General features: G+C 39.9%; 1 protein-coding gene across 1 annotated transcript; it reads right to left on the bottom strand.

Annotated features, from left to right (window-relative positions):
- Positions 1-2,458: 2,458 nt before the first annotated feature.
- On the bottom strand, positions 2,459-3,430 carry LOC147882016 (uncharacterized). Its single transcript, XM_087401501.1, has one exon. The coding sequence runs from the start codon at positions 3,428-3,430 to the stop codon at positions 2,459-2,461; it is 972 nt and encodes a 323-aa protein (XP_087257627.1).
- Between the last annotated feature and the right edge of the window lie 13,520 nt (positions 3,431-16,950).

Raw genomic sequence — 16,950 nt, 5'->3', positions numbered from 1 at the left:
AGTGGAAGAAAGCAATGAAGTCAGCGAGGGAGGACCCCAGTCTGCAGCACGTGGAGGCACGGAGCATCTAGATGGAGGAATATGGAAGTGCGCATTTTGGAGCAGGGGGTGTTGAATCATGGGAGGCCCAATTTATAAGTATCGATCTTAAATTATATTGCTTATGTAGTTTATTAGGAGGTTGTTTCTTTGTGCTAATCCCTCCGCAAAGTGTGTCGTCTTGCAGCTTGAGATCATGGGCAGATACCCTACTCCTGTGGAGACAGCCTACCACCGCCACCATCACAGAGGAGATACATGGAGGCACTTCTATGATGACGGGTTGATTACTGAGGAGCAGTATACCCGGGTTACTGGAGCGGCCCCCGAGGTATTTGAAAGTAATTAAATAATGCCAAAATTATAAGTAAAGATTTGATTTTTCATACATTGATATATGTTGTCCCTTGTTTACAGGCCTGTGCACAAGACGATGAGGAAGACAAGGAAGGAGGCGCAGAAGGGAGCGCAGAAGGGAGTGTGGAAGGGAGCGAGGACCTGGAGAACATAAATTAGTCGTAGAAGTAGTGCTAGCTACTCTTTTTTGTACTTAAAGCCACTCGCTTGGCTTCGTGCCTCTTGTATATACACTCCTCTTATTTTTTGTACTTGAAGCCACGTGACGTGGCTTAGCTTCCTTATTTTTTGTACTTGAAGCCACATGACGTGGCTTAGCTTAGCTTCGTGCTATATGTATATACAAGCACTTTTTAAGCTTTCAATTTTATTACGTTTTGGAGTTGTAATGTTTTATTTGGAATTGTAATTAAAATGTGGTTGGCTGTAAGAATTGAATTACACAATGTGGATATGGGATTCTTGTAACTATACAGCATACACAACATACATAGCATTCTGTAAATTAAAAAAAAAAAATAAAGTGCATATATCAGTGCGTCTATAAACGCATTTATAAGCGCATCTGTCTATTCGACCAGCGTCTATAAATGCATTTATAGATGCGTTTATAAGCGCGTCTATTTAAGCGTCTATACGTGCGTGTGTCTAATACATAGACGCGCTGGTAGACACGGGTCTCCAGACGCGAAAATAGACACGCAAATAGACGCGCCCGTAAGTTTTTTATTTAGTTCAGTAAACGCGTCTGTGTGCGCGTCTATGGGTGCTTTATCTTGTTGTGTTTATGTATGATTCAAAAATAGACCTGTATCTGAAATACAAATGCACGTACTTGATGCACATAAAGTACTATATGTAAGTAGCTACAAAAGTGCATATGAAAAAGCCTTAAACCATATTAGATATCTTATTAAAAATAATGAACTTTTGTAGTAGCATATCTCAATAAATATTATTATTGTTATCAAAACCTTAGTTTTATGGTGAATTTATGATATCTATTTAGTTATTTGTGGCACATATAGAATGCATAAGGAAAGTATAATGAAATAGGGCTTCACAAGATAAAAAATTGAGTTTATGGCTCCCACTACAAGAGAATGGCCATTTTTTTATGGTTACACCGATAGAGCTTGAGAAGAAAAGACTTTTTTCAAGTGTAAAATGTCACTATATCTATTGATATTAGTATCAGTTTGAATACATCAGTATAATTGGTAGTGATACCGATTTAATGATCGTCACATTTTATGTCAATATTTCTATTAATATCTATTAGAAAGAGATAGATCCTAAGTCAATGAGGCGCCATCCATGAGCATACACCATAGTATGAGTAGCGCAATAGTGCAAGCTATCGAGTTGGTGCATAAGTTTCTAAAAGCTATATATAATACAAGGGACATCCGTATAGATTTCCTCAAGGAAGGTGCATGCGGGCTACAACATTTTTGCGTTTTGGATCACATTCCTTGTTTGGATAATCGAACAACGGTTCACGATTTTTGGAAGATCGAAGACCATTATTACATATATGCTATGTTTGATCACACATCCTTAGCCATGCCATCCTCTTCACTAGATTATTTTCACACTTTATATATAACTTGCTTTGTTCATGCGTCATCTTCCTCGTCGACTCGAAGCCCTCAGGGAAGCTGATTATCCGATTTAGCTGTAAAAAATGTAGACAATCGTCTTTAACATGCAGCTTTGACTGAAAACAAATTTCCATTGGCAGATCAACCGTAGTACAGGATGGATGGAATCGGTAGATGTAGTGATAACTAAAATGAAAAGTAAGGTACAAGAATCAACCAGATCACTCTGATCGAAGACAGTACCCTGAACAATCTCCAAGAAATTAAAACGCAGGGACGGAAACTTAAGAGCAAAGTATGAAGATAGCTGGTTATAGCCGGCATCTTATCGCCCTCCTTATACAATGCCTATACTCCTAATATATTGGTAGAGCTAAAAGCATCAGACAAGCAAGGCGAATGTTGTCACCTTGAGTTGTCGTAAACTTATAGTATTCGAAAGCATCAAACCATATATGCTAGGCCAAGCTTGTCACCAATGCCTCCAAACAATCAACCATGCTGACGACGTCAACCGGGGAGAAGGCATTGCAAGGCAAGATGCTGGCTCTCGCAGTGGACGCGTAACACAGCGCAGTAGCCACTACACCAGCCCATGGCACACGATTAAGGCAACTTTGTATCGTTACAGTGCTCTTTCTTACCTGTGCGAATGTCTTTCTTAATGCAGAAGATGTAACCCGACCTTGGCGGCTGCTGCTCAGCGAGGTCGCGTTGATCAAGGCATTGCGGAATGGTACCCAAACCTCAGGCTCTCGAAGGTTGACGCTGTAGTAACAGCCTTGTTGACTGTGGAAAGGACCTTGGAATACAAATCGAGCCAAGCCTGGGCCTCCTTGCCAGTTAGAGAGAACCATCTGATCAGCAGGGCTGTAGTCTACAACCGATGCTCCCAGCCGAGTCATTCCCGCCTCGTTCGAAGATAAGGAATCGAATTTGATCTTCCAGTGCTTGCTTCCCAAAAAACGGGCTCCATTTGGCGCAGCGATCCACGCGGTTGAGGAGTTCTTTGCGATGGACAGAAGCTCCGCAGCATCGCGGCAAGGCACGCCGATGGAAGCGGAACCGTTACCCGGCAGCTGCTTAGAGCAATCGGCACCGAAGCAGGCGAGCAAGCCGTTCCAGCTCCAGATGGGCAGGGCCATGGAAGGCCCAGAGGAATTATTAGCATCAGAGTTGCTGCAGGGGACGTTGAGAGGGAGGTCACATTTCTGGGAGGCCTGATTCCAGAGGGAGGAGGGGGGGCAAAGGAAGCGCCAGCCGTGGGTGCCATTGTTCCAGCATTTGTAGAAGTGGGAGCAACTGGAAGGGTCAGGGAGGAGGCCATTGGGCATACCATGACAGAAAGTGAAGGAGGAAGAGGGGAGGGGAGAGGGGAGGGAAGGAGAGGGGAGGAGAAAGAGGAGGAAGAGAAGGGAAGCTATCGCCATAGCCATAGCCAGAAGGTGGTGGAGGAGTTTACAAAGAGCAAAAATAAGAGTCTGTGTTCTTTTTGTGTGTTTGTGTGATATGTTGCTTTTGGTATCATCCACGTTTTATAGAAACAACGAAAGAGCGCCCTTCACAAGCCTCATGCATTCTACATACATATACATATCCGTTTTACTCATTTATTTTGCTTTTCTTTCTCTCTTGCCTCACATGCCTCTTGCCTTGCCCGCTCCCCCTCCTCCAAATCCCTACTCCTCTCGTGAGCCTCCCCCCACTAGCTAGGGCATTCAATGAGATCGCATGGGATTTAGGTTGATTTTTCGTTCCCCTTCTACCTCAGGTTAATGTAGCTCTGTCCATGTTGGTGGTGGAGGCATTAACATTTTATGGAAATAAGAAGGGAGCACAATACTACATCACATGCCTCTTGCAACCTCATGCAATTCACTGTAAATATTAATAACAATACTTTTATTTATTTATTTTGGGCTACATCACATGCCCTCCCTCATGGTTCCACTTGTCTTCTCCCCCTACTTCTAGTCCTTTAGTTAGGCTCCCCCTACTTCTAGTCCTTTAGTTAGGCTCCCCTACTACTCTTTAATAAGGCACATCCATTGCATACCTTTGATACCATACTCCCCCTTCAATCTAGTCCTTTACTTAGGCTCAGGCCCACATTACTCTTTCATAAGGCACAACCATTGCATATCTTTAATACCATAGAAGTGCTACTCTCTAGCACTCCTCTAATAAGATACATCGATTTAATATGTTACATACCATAGGGGTTCTCCATGAGTTGTCTAATGGCACTTCCCACATACTATAGCACTCTGCACGACAATTGCATATTACATAGGTCCATAGGATTTCTCTTTTTGTGTGTTCTTATCTCAACATCATAGGTGGTGTTATATGCCTTGCAAATCCACTCTTTCTCTATGATTCCTTGGAGGTATTTGAGATTTGAATAGAAACAATATATTCCTATTTGACACACAATTATGGAAATTAATTTATGATGGGATTTAGTCGTTTGAGATGATTGTAATAGGTGTGTCAAAATTTTGATATGAAACTCTAATAATACCTTGATTTATGAAATAAATCATAATGCAAAAGCCTTTTTTGATGACATGTAACATCAATCAATATGAACTTAGAATTGCAACACAAGTACTTTGTACTTATAGAAAGTAATGTAACAAGCATCCAAAATTTATTTAACAGATACATACTTGTCAAGCAAGTGTTCATTCAAAAGTTGCTTACTTGAGATTTCTCATGAATTATAGAGATACCTGATTGATAACATTTGATGTGGTGATGTGCAATGTTACATTTTAATTGCATGCATACGTGTGAAGGCATGCTCCATAAATTTCTCTAGTTTTGTTTGCAACTAAAACGATTTGAAAAATTGGACACCACAATTATGGAGCTACTATATATTGTTCCAATCATTAATCTTTGGTGATATTTGCAACTTGATTGACCCTAAAGTAGATGTTATATAAAATATCTAATTAATACATGTGCAGTGCTCTTTGAATAAGCCCAACATTATTTGTCAATTTGCATTGCTTCTTGTTCATAAAAAAAGGTGGATATCCATTTTCAAATAGATGCAGAAGATGCACCATTTTTAAAGAGGAATGAATCCTCCTTAGCAAGTAAAAGTGATTTAGTAGCTCTTCAAATTTAAGGAAAAACACATATGGATTTGTGGTTAGAAGGGAAAATATATCCAGTAGATCCACAAACTTGTTAGACTTCTCAATTCCATGGATTGACCAGCTTAATAAAGTTTCTATGTAAGGGTGGGAATGGTTTGTTAGGATATTGTTGAAGGTTGCTTTTTCAAGGAGCACATAGCCTTCACAGCTAATATCAATCTTTGCTTAATAAAAGAGACAAAAGGATCGCAATGTTGGAGGCTTGGAATCAACATTTGGTATCATATATGCAAGCTACAAGTGTTCAAATGTCTGCATATGATGGCATAGAGGAGAAAAATTAGGAATTACAGGTAAAGGTTCAAACATTAAACACTCAATTAGGAGAGACTGCACTATAAATGCAATTCACTTACAGATGCAAAACACAGCTTTGAAGGATGAGATCAAAAAGTTAGAAAAAACATTATCATTTTGGACTTTACTCCAATGGGGCCAAGACTACATAAGAGGAAATTGCGTCCAATGGATGAAATATCCAAGAAAAGTGGTCACTCGAAGCATCGACTGAGAGCTTGTTGGAGTGTTTCAGAATTCATGTCTATCCATGATGAACACTATGGTGCTATGGGTGAAGTGTTTACGAAAAAAATGTTGCAGTCTATTATATAACATCCAAAATTCAAAAGTTTAAAATTAGAGATAACATCTGAGTTAATGAACAAAGTTGTGGAGCATTTCAATGCAACTAGTGCACAGGGAGTTTGTGATACTATAGGGATAAGTACAAGGGCATATTGACTCACATTTAAGCGCTTAAAAACAACATGTCTTTCTGTGGGAGCAAAAGTTAAAGCCCGACTTCCTAAACGGACTGATGTTGATAAGGCCAAGCATGCACTCAATTGAGCCCCAGCATGTATGTAGTACACTAACTTTGAAAACAAAGGATGGAGAGTCTAAAGAATTGGAATTGACAGTCAACGATAACTTTGTGATGGATGTTCGAAGAGTACTGCAAGCCATGGTGAAGTTTTATGATATGCCTATGGAGGAATGCAATGGTACTCTAAAGATTGTACTAAAGCTTGATGAAAGTGAGGCAGTCAAATCTCAAAAATTAGAAAGAGTTAGTTTGACAATGATGAATAGAATACAAGCCATCCTTGTCCACTATGCATGCAAACGAGAGTACCTGAAAAGGGTGGTAAAAAGAATCAAAAGCAATGGGCCTCTGAAAGTGTAGAGATAGATCAAACTAAGGCACCGGATAGCGATGCTCCAGGGAAAGATACATCATGGAGCCCAATTCTTGAAATTCCTCTTGAGCAAGTACACATTTGTGTGCTTCATGATATTGTGAGAATAATTGAAAAGTTGGTGTATCTGTACATCATTGATGCATATAACTTGAAGCCCAAACAAGAGAGTGAGAGGATGATCAAGCAAGAATTGAAAGGTTTCTTTCAGATATGGGAAAAGATTACAAAAGATGAGAAAAGATCTGAAAAAATAGGCAATGTTCCTTGTAAGCCAAGATTTGGTGGTGTCAAGGCTTTAAAATTCCTTTCTGCAAAGAAGAAGAATGACAAGCTCAAAGGTGCTAATGAGTTTGATGTATGGAGAATGTTACACAATGCCTGTTGTGAACGAGGGGGGAAGGGACAAAAAAGATTGGAAAAGGCGTGAGTGTGGTTAGCTCTTGATAGCTTGGTACCTTTACTCTACGAAAGAAAAGATTCGAAGATGATGATACATAGTGTTTAATCAATGCTGTGAATGACTTTAGCCAGAATATGGAGATAACTTGGGGAAAGAATCATTTCACACAGTACATGGTAATCTCTAACTTGGACATTGAGATGTGCATATTGAATGGTCCTATATTTACTAATTTGTTTTTCTATTTGGCAGCACATTTTATATGCTCGTGCACTATACATGGCATGGAATTATGGAAGCATCAATGTGTGGTCCACTCAGGGCATGGAAAGATTGCATTGGCAAGCACGCTGTGCATATAATTGAGCTACCCAACATGGGGGTGGTAGAACTAAGTCAAGCCTAATGGTTCAATTGGTTCAATGGTGGTACAGGCGTATCGAAATAAGAGCAACTGCAACACTAGCATTCAAAGAGTCCTTAGTGTCCCACACAGTGCAAGATGTTAAAGTGGAACGTTGAAGACGAATATACAACTCATCAAATGCCAGACAGAATCATGCAAGGTGGTGTGCAACCCATCATAGACAGATGAAAATGATGGTGTAGACTCTTCCAATGTGGATGCCCATGCATAAGTTTTAGAATTTCTTTGTAATTCTAGTTATGTGATTTGCAGTAAAGCCAACGAATAATGGCCATGAGTTGCAGTACAAATGAGAAAATTTGAGTTATTGGATGTTACTTATAAGTATTTAGCTCAAGGTTGCACAAATTTCACTTTTTTTAGAGTTTTTATTAAAACAAGTATTTTTAAAAATTAGGGTTTTGGACCCTATATAAAGGAATGGGCCCTCATTTTCATTTCATTATTTAAAGAGCTCTCCACTCCCACACCACCTCCCACTTGCCCTTGACATTTCCACCCTATCTCTCACACCCTCACCCTTTCTCTCGCACACTCTCTCCATCCCCCATGGCCAGGCCCAAGATCAAGGCACCACGGAGACTAGCATAGCAAGACCCACCTCCATACTTAGAGACAGAGAGTGATAACCTTCCCCCCTCTCTCCCCGATGATCCCCGTTGAAGGGAGAAACTGCCAATCTGGAAGCTAGACAGGAAGCAAGGAGCAGACCCGCAGACAGAGGGACAGAGGAAGGCACAAAGGATCATTATGCAGAGGCTGATGACTCAGAGAGCACAGAGCAAGAGCGTGAGGAAGAGGAACAATGAAGGACAGAGCAGAGGACTAAGGTAAGAAGAGACAATCGAGGTCCACGCCAATGGGGGAGAGGACACTAAGCTCCAGGTCTAGGGCAAAGAGGCCCTCAACATCCAGGAAGAGGCCCTCCACATCAAGGGCAAAGAGGCCCTTCTCCAATGAGGCGATATAGATTCAAGCCGGGTCTGGTGGCACTTCATAAGATTAGGAAGTTTCAAAAGTTCTTCAATCTGCTCATCCTGATGGTGAGCTTTGCAAGGGTGGTACGCGAGGTCATGCAGGACCTCAACAATAACTCAATGTCTCGATTTGACAAGCATGGAGTTGTGGAGGCTCCTTGGCATATTTCTAGAGATGCCTTACTTGCCATACTGAATGCAATTGAGGCCTCCCTAGCAGACCTCATGGATGACACCCAATTGGTTGCCATCCATAGGAAAAGGGTCACAGTGACTGCCAAAGACATGTTTATTGTCCATCTTAGGAAGCCCAAGGGCACTTAGGGATGTTGTATGCTCCACCTTGCGCGATAGTTAGAGTTCATGTACTATGCCTACGGGCATCTATCTTGTATCAGCCTCTAAGTCACACTAAGGCTAGGTGTCCATTGTTGCTAGAGCATCTCAAAATGATAAACGATAGCATGGAGGGATGGGAAGTAGATCCTACATGATGAGCTATATCACAAAGGTAATCAACCCAGTTGATATTAATGTATTTACTTGATCCAAAGGACATGTCAATAGTACAGAAGAGAATCCTTCATCTGAGGGGGACCTCAAGTGGAAATCACAAAAGGGGTTAGCATCCAAATTGATTAAGGAGTTGAAAGGAAATATCATAGAAGATCCTCCAGCAAGAAATCATGCAATGCTACATCACATTGCTGGTTGTGGAGCTACTACAAATTTGGTTGGTTTTTTGATGTTTTCTCCTCGCTTAGTGGACCAAATGAGGTCAAACTTGAATAGCAGCTAGCTCATAAGGTTGCCCAACTAGACCTAGGAGGGCTGGTCGAAAATTCACTTCTATAGGTCGTATGCAACAAAATTTTATTGGACAACAATTGCGTGAGCACGGGCTGTGTAGGCCATATTTCCCTAATTGTATTGGCACGGGCTGTGTAGGCCATATTTCCCTAATTGTATCAGCATAGGCTATGTAGGTCATATTTCCCTAATTCCTCTAAACACAAGTATGCCCTATCAAGGGAAATATCTACCTAAAAGGGCTCATGAAATGATTTTGGGAGATCGAGCTTAAGCAAAAATGGGCAGAAGAGGGAAGAATGGAAGAAGTGGAGGGTGAAGGGGAAGATGATGAGGTGGCTCAAGGAGGCTCCTCAACAAGGGAAGTATGGCTCTGATACCACATGTTGGAAATGCATGGTGACAAGGTAGAGGCAACAAGATGAACAATGAAGCTTGTTTATCCAATATAATAAAATGTCTTTTTTTAAATTGTCTTTGTATGTGCAATCTCAAATTTATTTTCATTGTATTTGCAATCTATTAATTTACTTACATGCAGTCTTAATTTACTTACGAAAGACTTTTTGATGACATATATACAACATCAAAATGAAATTATAATCATCACATCTCAATAGAAGATGCAAAAGGAAATAATACTCAATTTTACTTAACATTGAAAAGGAAAGAATGTTCCAGAGCGGGAAGAGAAAATAATTTGAAAATGGTATCTTTATTGACATAGAGTACTATTGCAAAGAGCACCCACTTGAATGCACAAGCTACTGCAAAGTAGTATTATTGACATAGAGTAGTATTACAAAGAGCACCCACTTCAATGCACAAGCTACTCTACTCTATAGTTCTTCTTGCTTGGATCAAATCCCTTTTTTGCTTGCTGAAGCAGAGAGGGTTGCACCGTTTCATTCTCTATAGCATGGGGATCTATAATGCTAGCTAGCCCTGCAATAGCTTTGATACTATGGAGAGGACCGCATCGTGTGTCTGATAACAAAATTAAAGCTACACTATGCCTAACCAAAACAACACGATTTGTAGTAGGATGGATGGGCCTCATCTTCACCATCCGACTGAGGACCTTGAACTTCATGATATTTAGCTTTCCATCTAGTGATAATTGTTGATGCAACAAAAATAGTGCCAAGAGTTTACAAAGAGCAAAAATAAGAGTTTGTGTTTTTTTTTGTGTGTGATATGTTGCTTTTGGTGACATCCACATTTTATAGAAACAAAGAAAGAGCATGCTTCACAAGCCTCATACATTCTATTCACTCTTTTTTTCATTATACATATCCATTTTACTTATTTATTTTGGTTTTTTTTCTCTCTTGCCTCACATGCCTCTTGCCTTGCCTGCTCCCCCTCCTCCAAATTCCTACTCCTCTCGTGAGGCTCCCACCACTAGCATGCGCACACTAGGGCATTCGATGCAAACGTATGGGATTTAGGTTGATTTTTCATTCCCCTTCTATCTGAGGTTAATATAGCTCTATCCATGTTGGTGGTGGAGGCATTAACTTTTTATAGAAATAAGAAGGGAGCAACATGCCTCTTGCAACCTCATACAATTCACTGTAAGTAATAATAATAATACTTTTATTTATTTATTTTGGGTTGCCTCACATGCCCTCCCTCATGCAATCCACTTGTCTGCTCCCCCTTCTTCTACTCCTTTAGGTGAGCTTTAGGTAGGCTCCCCTCACTACTCTTTGATAAGGTGCACAACCATGCTCCCCCTTCTTCTCTAGTACTTTAGTAGTTAGGCTGCTGCCACTACTCTTTAATAAGGCACTTTAATAAGGCACAACCATTGCATACCTTTAATACCATACTCTCCCCCCTTCTTCTAGTCCTTTAGTTAGGCTCCCCATATTACTCCTTAATAAGGCACAACCATTGCATATCTTTAATACCATAGAAGTGCTACTCTCTCTAGCACTCCTCTAATAAGGCACATTGATTTTATATGTTACGTACCTTAGGGCTTCTCCATGAGCATCCAAAATTTTTATTTAACAGATATATCCTTGAGAAAGTGTTCATTCAAAAGTTGCATTACTTGAGATTTCTCATTAATTATAGAGATACCCAATTGATAACATTTGATGTGGTGATGTGCAATGTTACATTTTAATTGCATGCATACATGTGTAAGGCATGCTCCATAAATGTTTCTGGTTTTGTTTGCAACTAGAACGATTTGAAAAATTAGACACCACACTTATGGAGCTACTATACAGTGTTCTAATCATCGATCTTTGGTGATATTTGCAACTTGATTGACCCTAAAATAGGTGTGATATAAAATATCTAATTAACTTCATGTGCAACGCTCTTTGAATAAACTCAACATTATTTGTGTCAGTTTGCATTACTTCTTGTTCATGAAATTTCTTGCAATGGGCCTATAGAACATGTCAAAGAAGTCTCCATTTTGTAATTTACAACATCAAGCTCACCAGCATGTCATTTATCTTTTCTTTTTTCCTTTGGTAATATTTTGGGCATATTGCACTTGTTTGAGGGTCTCATGAAAGTCCAATTTTGTGATGTGTATGATCAAAGGATGCAATATCCATAATCATATTACTTCTACTACTTTGGCTTTCAAATGTTTGTATCTCTTCTTGTGATAAATCCCAAATATATTCCCTAACGTACCACTTATTTTTGAAATAGTATTTCTTCCTCTTGTTCCCTCGGTTTCCATGCTCATGTATTTACTTTTTCTCTGAGGAGATTCATTGATTTGGTGCCATTTTCTCCTCCATGCTCTTATGATTCTATCCTTTTCCCTCTCTATGCTCTTGTTGCTTTCCTCGCCTCGTGCACTTGGATTTGGGATAGCCAAGCAGGGAGCATGAGGGGTGCTATAATGATTTATTTAGGTAAATCATCATCTTCTAATGTTTTCTCTCTTCATAGAGCTACCTGGTCTCTATTCTTGGTTCATTTTCCATAAATGAAGGTATCTTATGGTAAGATGTAGCTTGTTAGATGGATTCCAAGAGAACCAAACAAAGGCTATGAGATAGGAAAGTGTAAAGACTCGGTCAAGATATAAGGAGGAGGTTGATGGGGGAGAAATAATAATGGAAGACACATTCTCAATGTTTGCAAAGGGAGAAATAATGCTAGGAAACATGCATCAACATCAAGCTATTTGAGTGACCTAGCTAGGCTCGTGTAATCAATAACTTTACCAACAAGCCAAGATTTGCATGCCCAAGAGACTATATTGTATTCTATCAAGCTGAAAGATGGCCTAAGCAAAGTGAAAGGGATGCACAACTTAGATTAGCTAGCTACAAAGATGGTGACAGTATGTATGTTATTTTCCTTTAAAACAAACATAAGACAGCTTGGGCGCATAACATCAAAGATGTTGTTGAAGAGAAGAACCAACATGAATTTAAAGATTGGCCATTGCAATGCAGTAAGAAGCCTATGGGCATCAATTGAATGCAAGGAAAGGATAGAGAACCTAAATGATAAATTCATTGCTATAGTGTTATTATTTTGGTGCAATAACACAAGGTTCTCTCCAAACAAGAAGGACATCTCTATGCTATGGAAAGGGGGGAGCATTACATTGGGGACATCATAAACATACTTGACACAATGTAGGTCAAACATAGTCAACAGTCCAATGCTATCTACTACTACTATCTTTTTTTAACCCCCAAAACATAATGTTAGTTTCTTTTCACTTATGTCAGTGTGAACGCACACACAGGCATGCACGCACACATACACACATTTCTCTGACACTTTCACCTCACACACACACACACCCACCTACCTACTCATTCCAAACCCCCCCACACACACTTACATAGGAACATGTTAACCAACCCCCTTTTTATGATGAAATTTGTTACACAAGCACATGCATCCCCTTTCTCTTTATAATTAGATATGCCCAGGAGGTAAAACATAGACAAACTAACCCAGCTGGAACTTTTGTTAGAAAATAATGTGTTATTTTTCCCCCCTCCTCCCCTTCTCATCCCCTTTGCATCCACATCATCCCCTATGCATGTAACCCCACATATTTGGGATCTCCCACATGGATTGATTTTTTTTGTGCATTTTTTAACGGTTCTCCTTCCTACGTGCTCTTACCCTCTTTTTCCCAACCCCTAAGCAATTCCAACTAATTCTTCCACATTCCTTTGCTCATTTTTAAGCTAATCCTAACCAACCACCTAGCTAACTAAACCGCCTGACTTATCTACTTGCAACACATCATGCCTAGTTAATTTTAGTCCTCTACCTTTCTTTTAAAACCCGAGACCAAAACCCCTTATTTTTACCTGATTTCTACATTGCCTAAATTAATTAACTACCTTTTTTTATTATTATCACATCCGTTACTTACCCTCTTTATCACTAAAATCTCCTAGAGAGAATTTTTATACATAGAAGAATTTATTGGTTTGCTTTCCTTTAATAAAATCCCCCCGTTCTTGTAAAAGACCCAAGAGCCTTTTTTGCAATCACATTATCGAAACTTGGTGCCCTTGGCAAGGAGAGGATGTATTTCGAGAAATTTAGCATGGAAAAGCCTTGTGGGGTATTTTGCACCTTGAGTTGGCAGTGAGAAGGCCCTTTGAATCATTGTACTATCGAGTATAATGTTGAGTTGGCTCTAATGTAGAGTGATGGTGCCGTACTTGTTTGCCAACCTGTGCATCGATGGAGTGGTAAGAATGGAGAAAGTCCCTTATGTACGTGGTCATTGTAGGACTGTCCTCCAAGGATTTTAGGCTCTCATACAAGATTCCAAGACCCCTTTGCTCTAAGAAAGATGTTGTTGCATTAGAAAGAGCATAAGTTGATGTAGGTGGCCACACAAGCTCCAAAGATTGGGCCTTGTCAATGGTTGTGTAGGCCGGTGGTAATTGGGGTGGCATTTGTACTTCTTGTGTTTTCATGTCATGCATAGAATCCTCATCAGAGTTATCTCTCTGAACCACAAATGCCTATGGTCACCTTGGTTTGAGAGGAGGTAGATGGCTGTGAACTCTGGAGGAGGTCTCGTGGCTGAAGCGGGGGGCTCTTTCTTCGCATCCTCTTTAGTGGTGGCATTGTTTCTAAACCTACATCCATGATCATATAGTGTACCATTGGTCATTAGATCAGTTGGTATGCAGGTATGACATCTGTGTGTGTGTATTGTGAGAGATCTTATTTTTACACACGCTTTGAGAGTGTGGAATGAAAGCGTGCGGCACAATTATTCATGCAATCGACTATGTGTATTAGCGAAAGCATGTGAGTGCACATGACCTAGTAACTAGGTAGGGGCTAGCTATATGAATTTTCTATTTTTGCTCGGATTTCATAAGGCAGTTAGGACTCAGGCATCACTTCTGAGCCCTAGGCTGAAATTGGTTGATGCTACCTATATAGTTGATAGGGTGCAGCTTTTAAAATTACTCTTCTGGCATCTACTACTTTCATTTTAGGGGGTGGTCTTCCTACCATTGAGTACCCAATGATATCTACACACCATTCTAGAATAGCATCTATTTGAAATAGTATGGCATCTAGCAAGTCATCTTCTACTCCAATGGCTTATTCTCCTGACTTGACACGAGACATGTGATCAGTAATGTAGTGTTAGGAACCTTTACCGACCACTATTTTGAAATTGAAATCTTGAAGCAAGAGTAGCCATCTGGTTATCCTTCCTGTTATACACGGACGGTTCACAAGATAAAGCAATGCTTGATGGTCGGTGTAAAAGACAAAATCATTTGCCAATAGATAGTGTTGAAATTTCTTTACACTATACACCATTGCTAGGGCTTCTCTTTCTGTGGTGGTATAGTTGATCTTTGCATCGTTGAGTTGTCGACTGGAAAAGTAGAATGGATAGTCTTTCTTATGTTCACTAGGTTGGCAAAGCACACTCCCAATTGCATACTTGGATCCATCAGTATGAACATGAAAATCAATATCCCAATTGGGAGATATAAGAATGGGTGATGTGATTAGGCACCACTTTAAAAGCTCAAAGGCTTGGTCGCACTCTTCTGTCCATAATAATTCCACTAATAATTTGTAAAGTGGCTGACTATCATGGCATACCGCAAGACAAATCTTCTATAATAGCTGGCATGTCCCATAAAGACCTATACACCTTCGGAATTTGTAGGAGGAGGCAATTCCATGATGATTTTGATTTTGTCCATGTCAGTTGAAATCCCATGTTGAGAAACAATGTGTCCCAAAACAACTCCATGGGTGACAATGAACTGGATGCAGAAGTCATCCAAGAACACTTGTAGGAACACATTTTAAGTGGTCTTTTTTGTTCAAATGGATGCAGAAGTCATCCAAGAACACTTGTAGGAACTTATTCAGAAATGACTTGAAAGCTGGCAAGACTCTATATGCAAATATACCCCATTCTATAGCAAATGCTATTTTTGATTGTTAAGCAGGAGCAATTTGCACTTGGTTATAAAGCCACTAAAGCCATCCAAGAAGCTGTATATCTAGCCACCTTTTCCAACATTGTTTTTGTTAAGGCTAGGGGATAGCGATCCCTAATTGTGGCGGCATTCACATTCTTTAAGTTAACACATATTCTTAGCTTCTTGTTGCATTTAGGCATGATGACAATGGGTTAAACCCAATCAGTCTTCTCTATCTCATATATGAATACGGCATCTAATAGTTTTTCTAGTTCGTCAAAATTAACCATGGTGCCATATTTTGGATTTGTTCAATAAGGTCCACATACCTTAGGGTGGGCACCTTCCTTAATAGGTATCATGTATACTACCACTTCTGGTGAAATTCTCTTCATTTCCTTGTATGACCATGCTAGGCACTCTCGATATTCCATTAGGAGTGCTTTGAGCTTTGTTTCATCTTCCTGTGTAAGCTGTTTTCCATTGAATACCAATTTCTCTTTCTCCCCTTCAAGGGCAAGGTCTATTGTGCAAGTTTTGGCCAGTCCCTCATAGATCAGAGTCTCTCCAATGCTATCGATTTCTTGCACTTCTGATTCTCTTACTGGCCTTGGCATTGATATGAGGACACTACCACTTGTGTAGTTCTTGAAGTACTCTAGCATTTCTCAAAGATCAGCCTCTGATGGTGTTGAACTAGCATGACATGGGCTATGGGCACTAGGTGGCCTAGTATCATTAACCAAATTTTGAGGCTTGTGTACTTTCTTTTTCTGAAGTCTCATTATCAAGCTTCATCTGCATATGTGGCTTAAACTTTCAAACCTTCTTACGTTGGAAACTGTGGGGTAACTTTTCCACTGGCAAAGTATTCCCAAGTAAGGGTTCATTTGCTGTATATACTGCGACACGAAGTTGGGGGTAATAAACTTCACGCACCTCTTCACTTCCTAGTGCTTTTGAAGTGAGTGACAAAGATATTTATCACTGAGAAAGGGACATTAAAAAGAAGCTTTTATGCTAAGATACCACACCATAATTTGCTCCCTTAGATGAGAATGAAGATGGTAACATCCCAAGTGATGTTGTACTCAAGCATAGGGAGAAGGAAAGGATCAGCAGAGGCCATAATCTCAACAAACCGATCTACACCAAAGAGAAGAGCAATATGTTATTGAAAGAAGATCTTGCGGCTCAACATGACATGAATTAATATATATCGAGGAGTTTGAAGGGGCTGATTGGGTCAGATGGGTAGGTTCCGAGGAAGCATTGCACCTCCTTCATAGATACCTTTACAATTAGCTCAAAACACTTTGCAAACTGTCATTAGACAAAGAGGCCTATAACTTTCACTAGAGACATGATATAAAAGATTCAAACACATATAGAGATGCAGTTGGAGATGGGCTTTATGCTGAAATTTATTTTGTAAGAAACAAAGAAGCGGCTAGAAAGTTATGGGCAGTTTACTAGATGGGGGTAAAAACTATCATGAAAATGGATTGTCAAACACAGAGACTCATAACTTTTTGT

Source organism: Dipteris shenzhenensis, chromosome 30 (assembly GCF_047967505.1).
Source record: "Dipteris shenzhenensis isolate YYH24624 ecotype China chromosome 30, Dip_SZ_1.0, whole genome shotgun sequence".
NCBI classification, from domain to species: Eukaryota; Viridiplantae; Streptophyta; class Polypodiopsida; order Gleicheniales; family Dipteridaceae; genus Dipteris; species Dipteris shenzhenensis.
Note: the sequence above shows the minus strand (reverse complement) of the source record. Positions and strands in the feature narration are given on the sequence as shown.

Coding starts and splice junctions, on each gene's coding strand:
- LOC147882016 (XM_087401501.1), bottom strand. CDS start 3,430: ATGGCGATAGCTTCCCTTCTCTTCCTCCTCTTTCTCCTCCCCTCTCCT.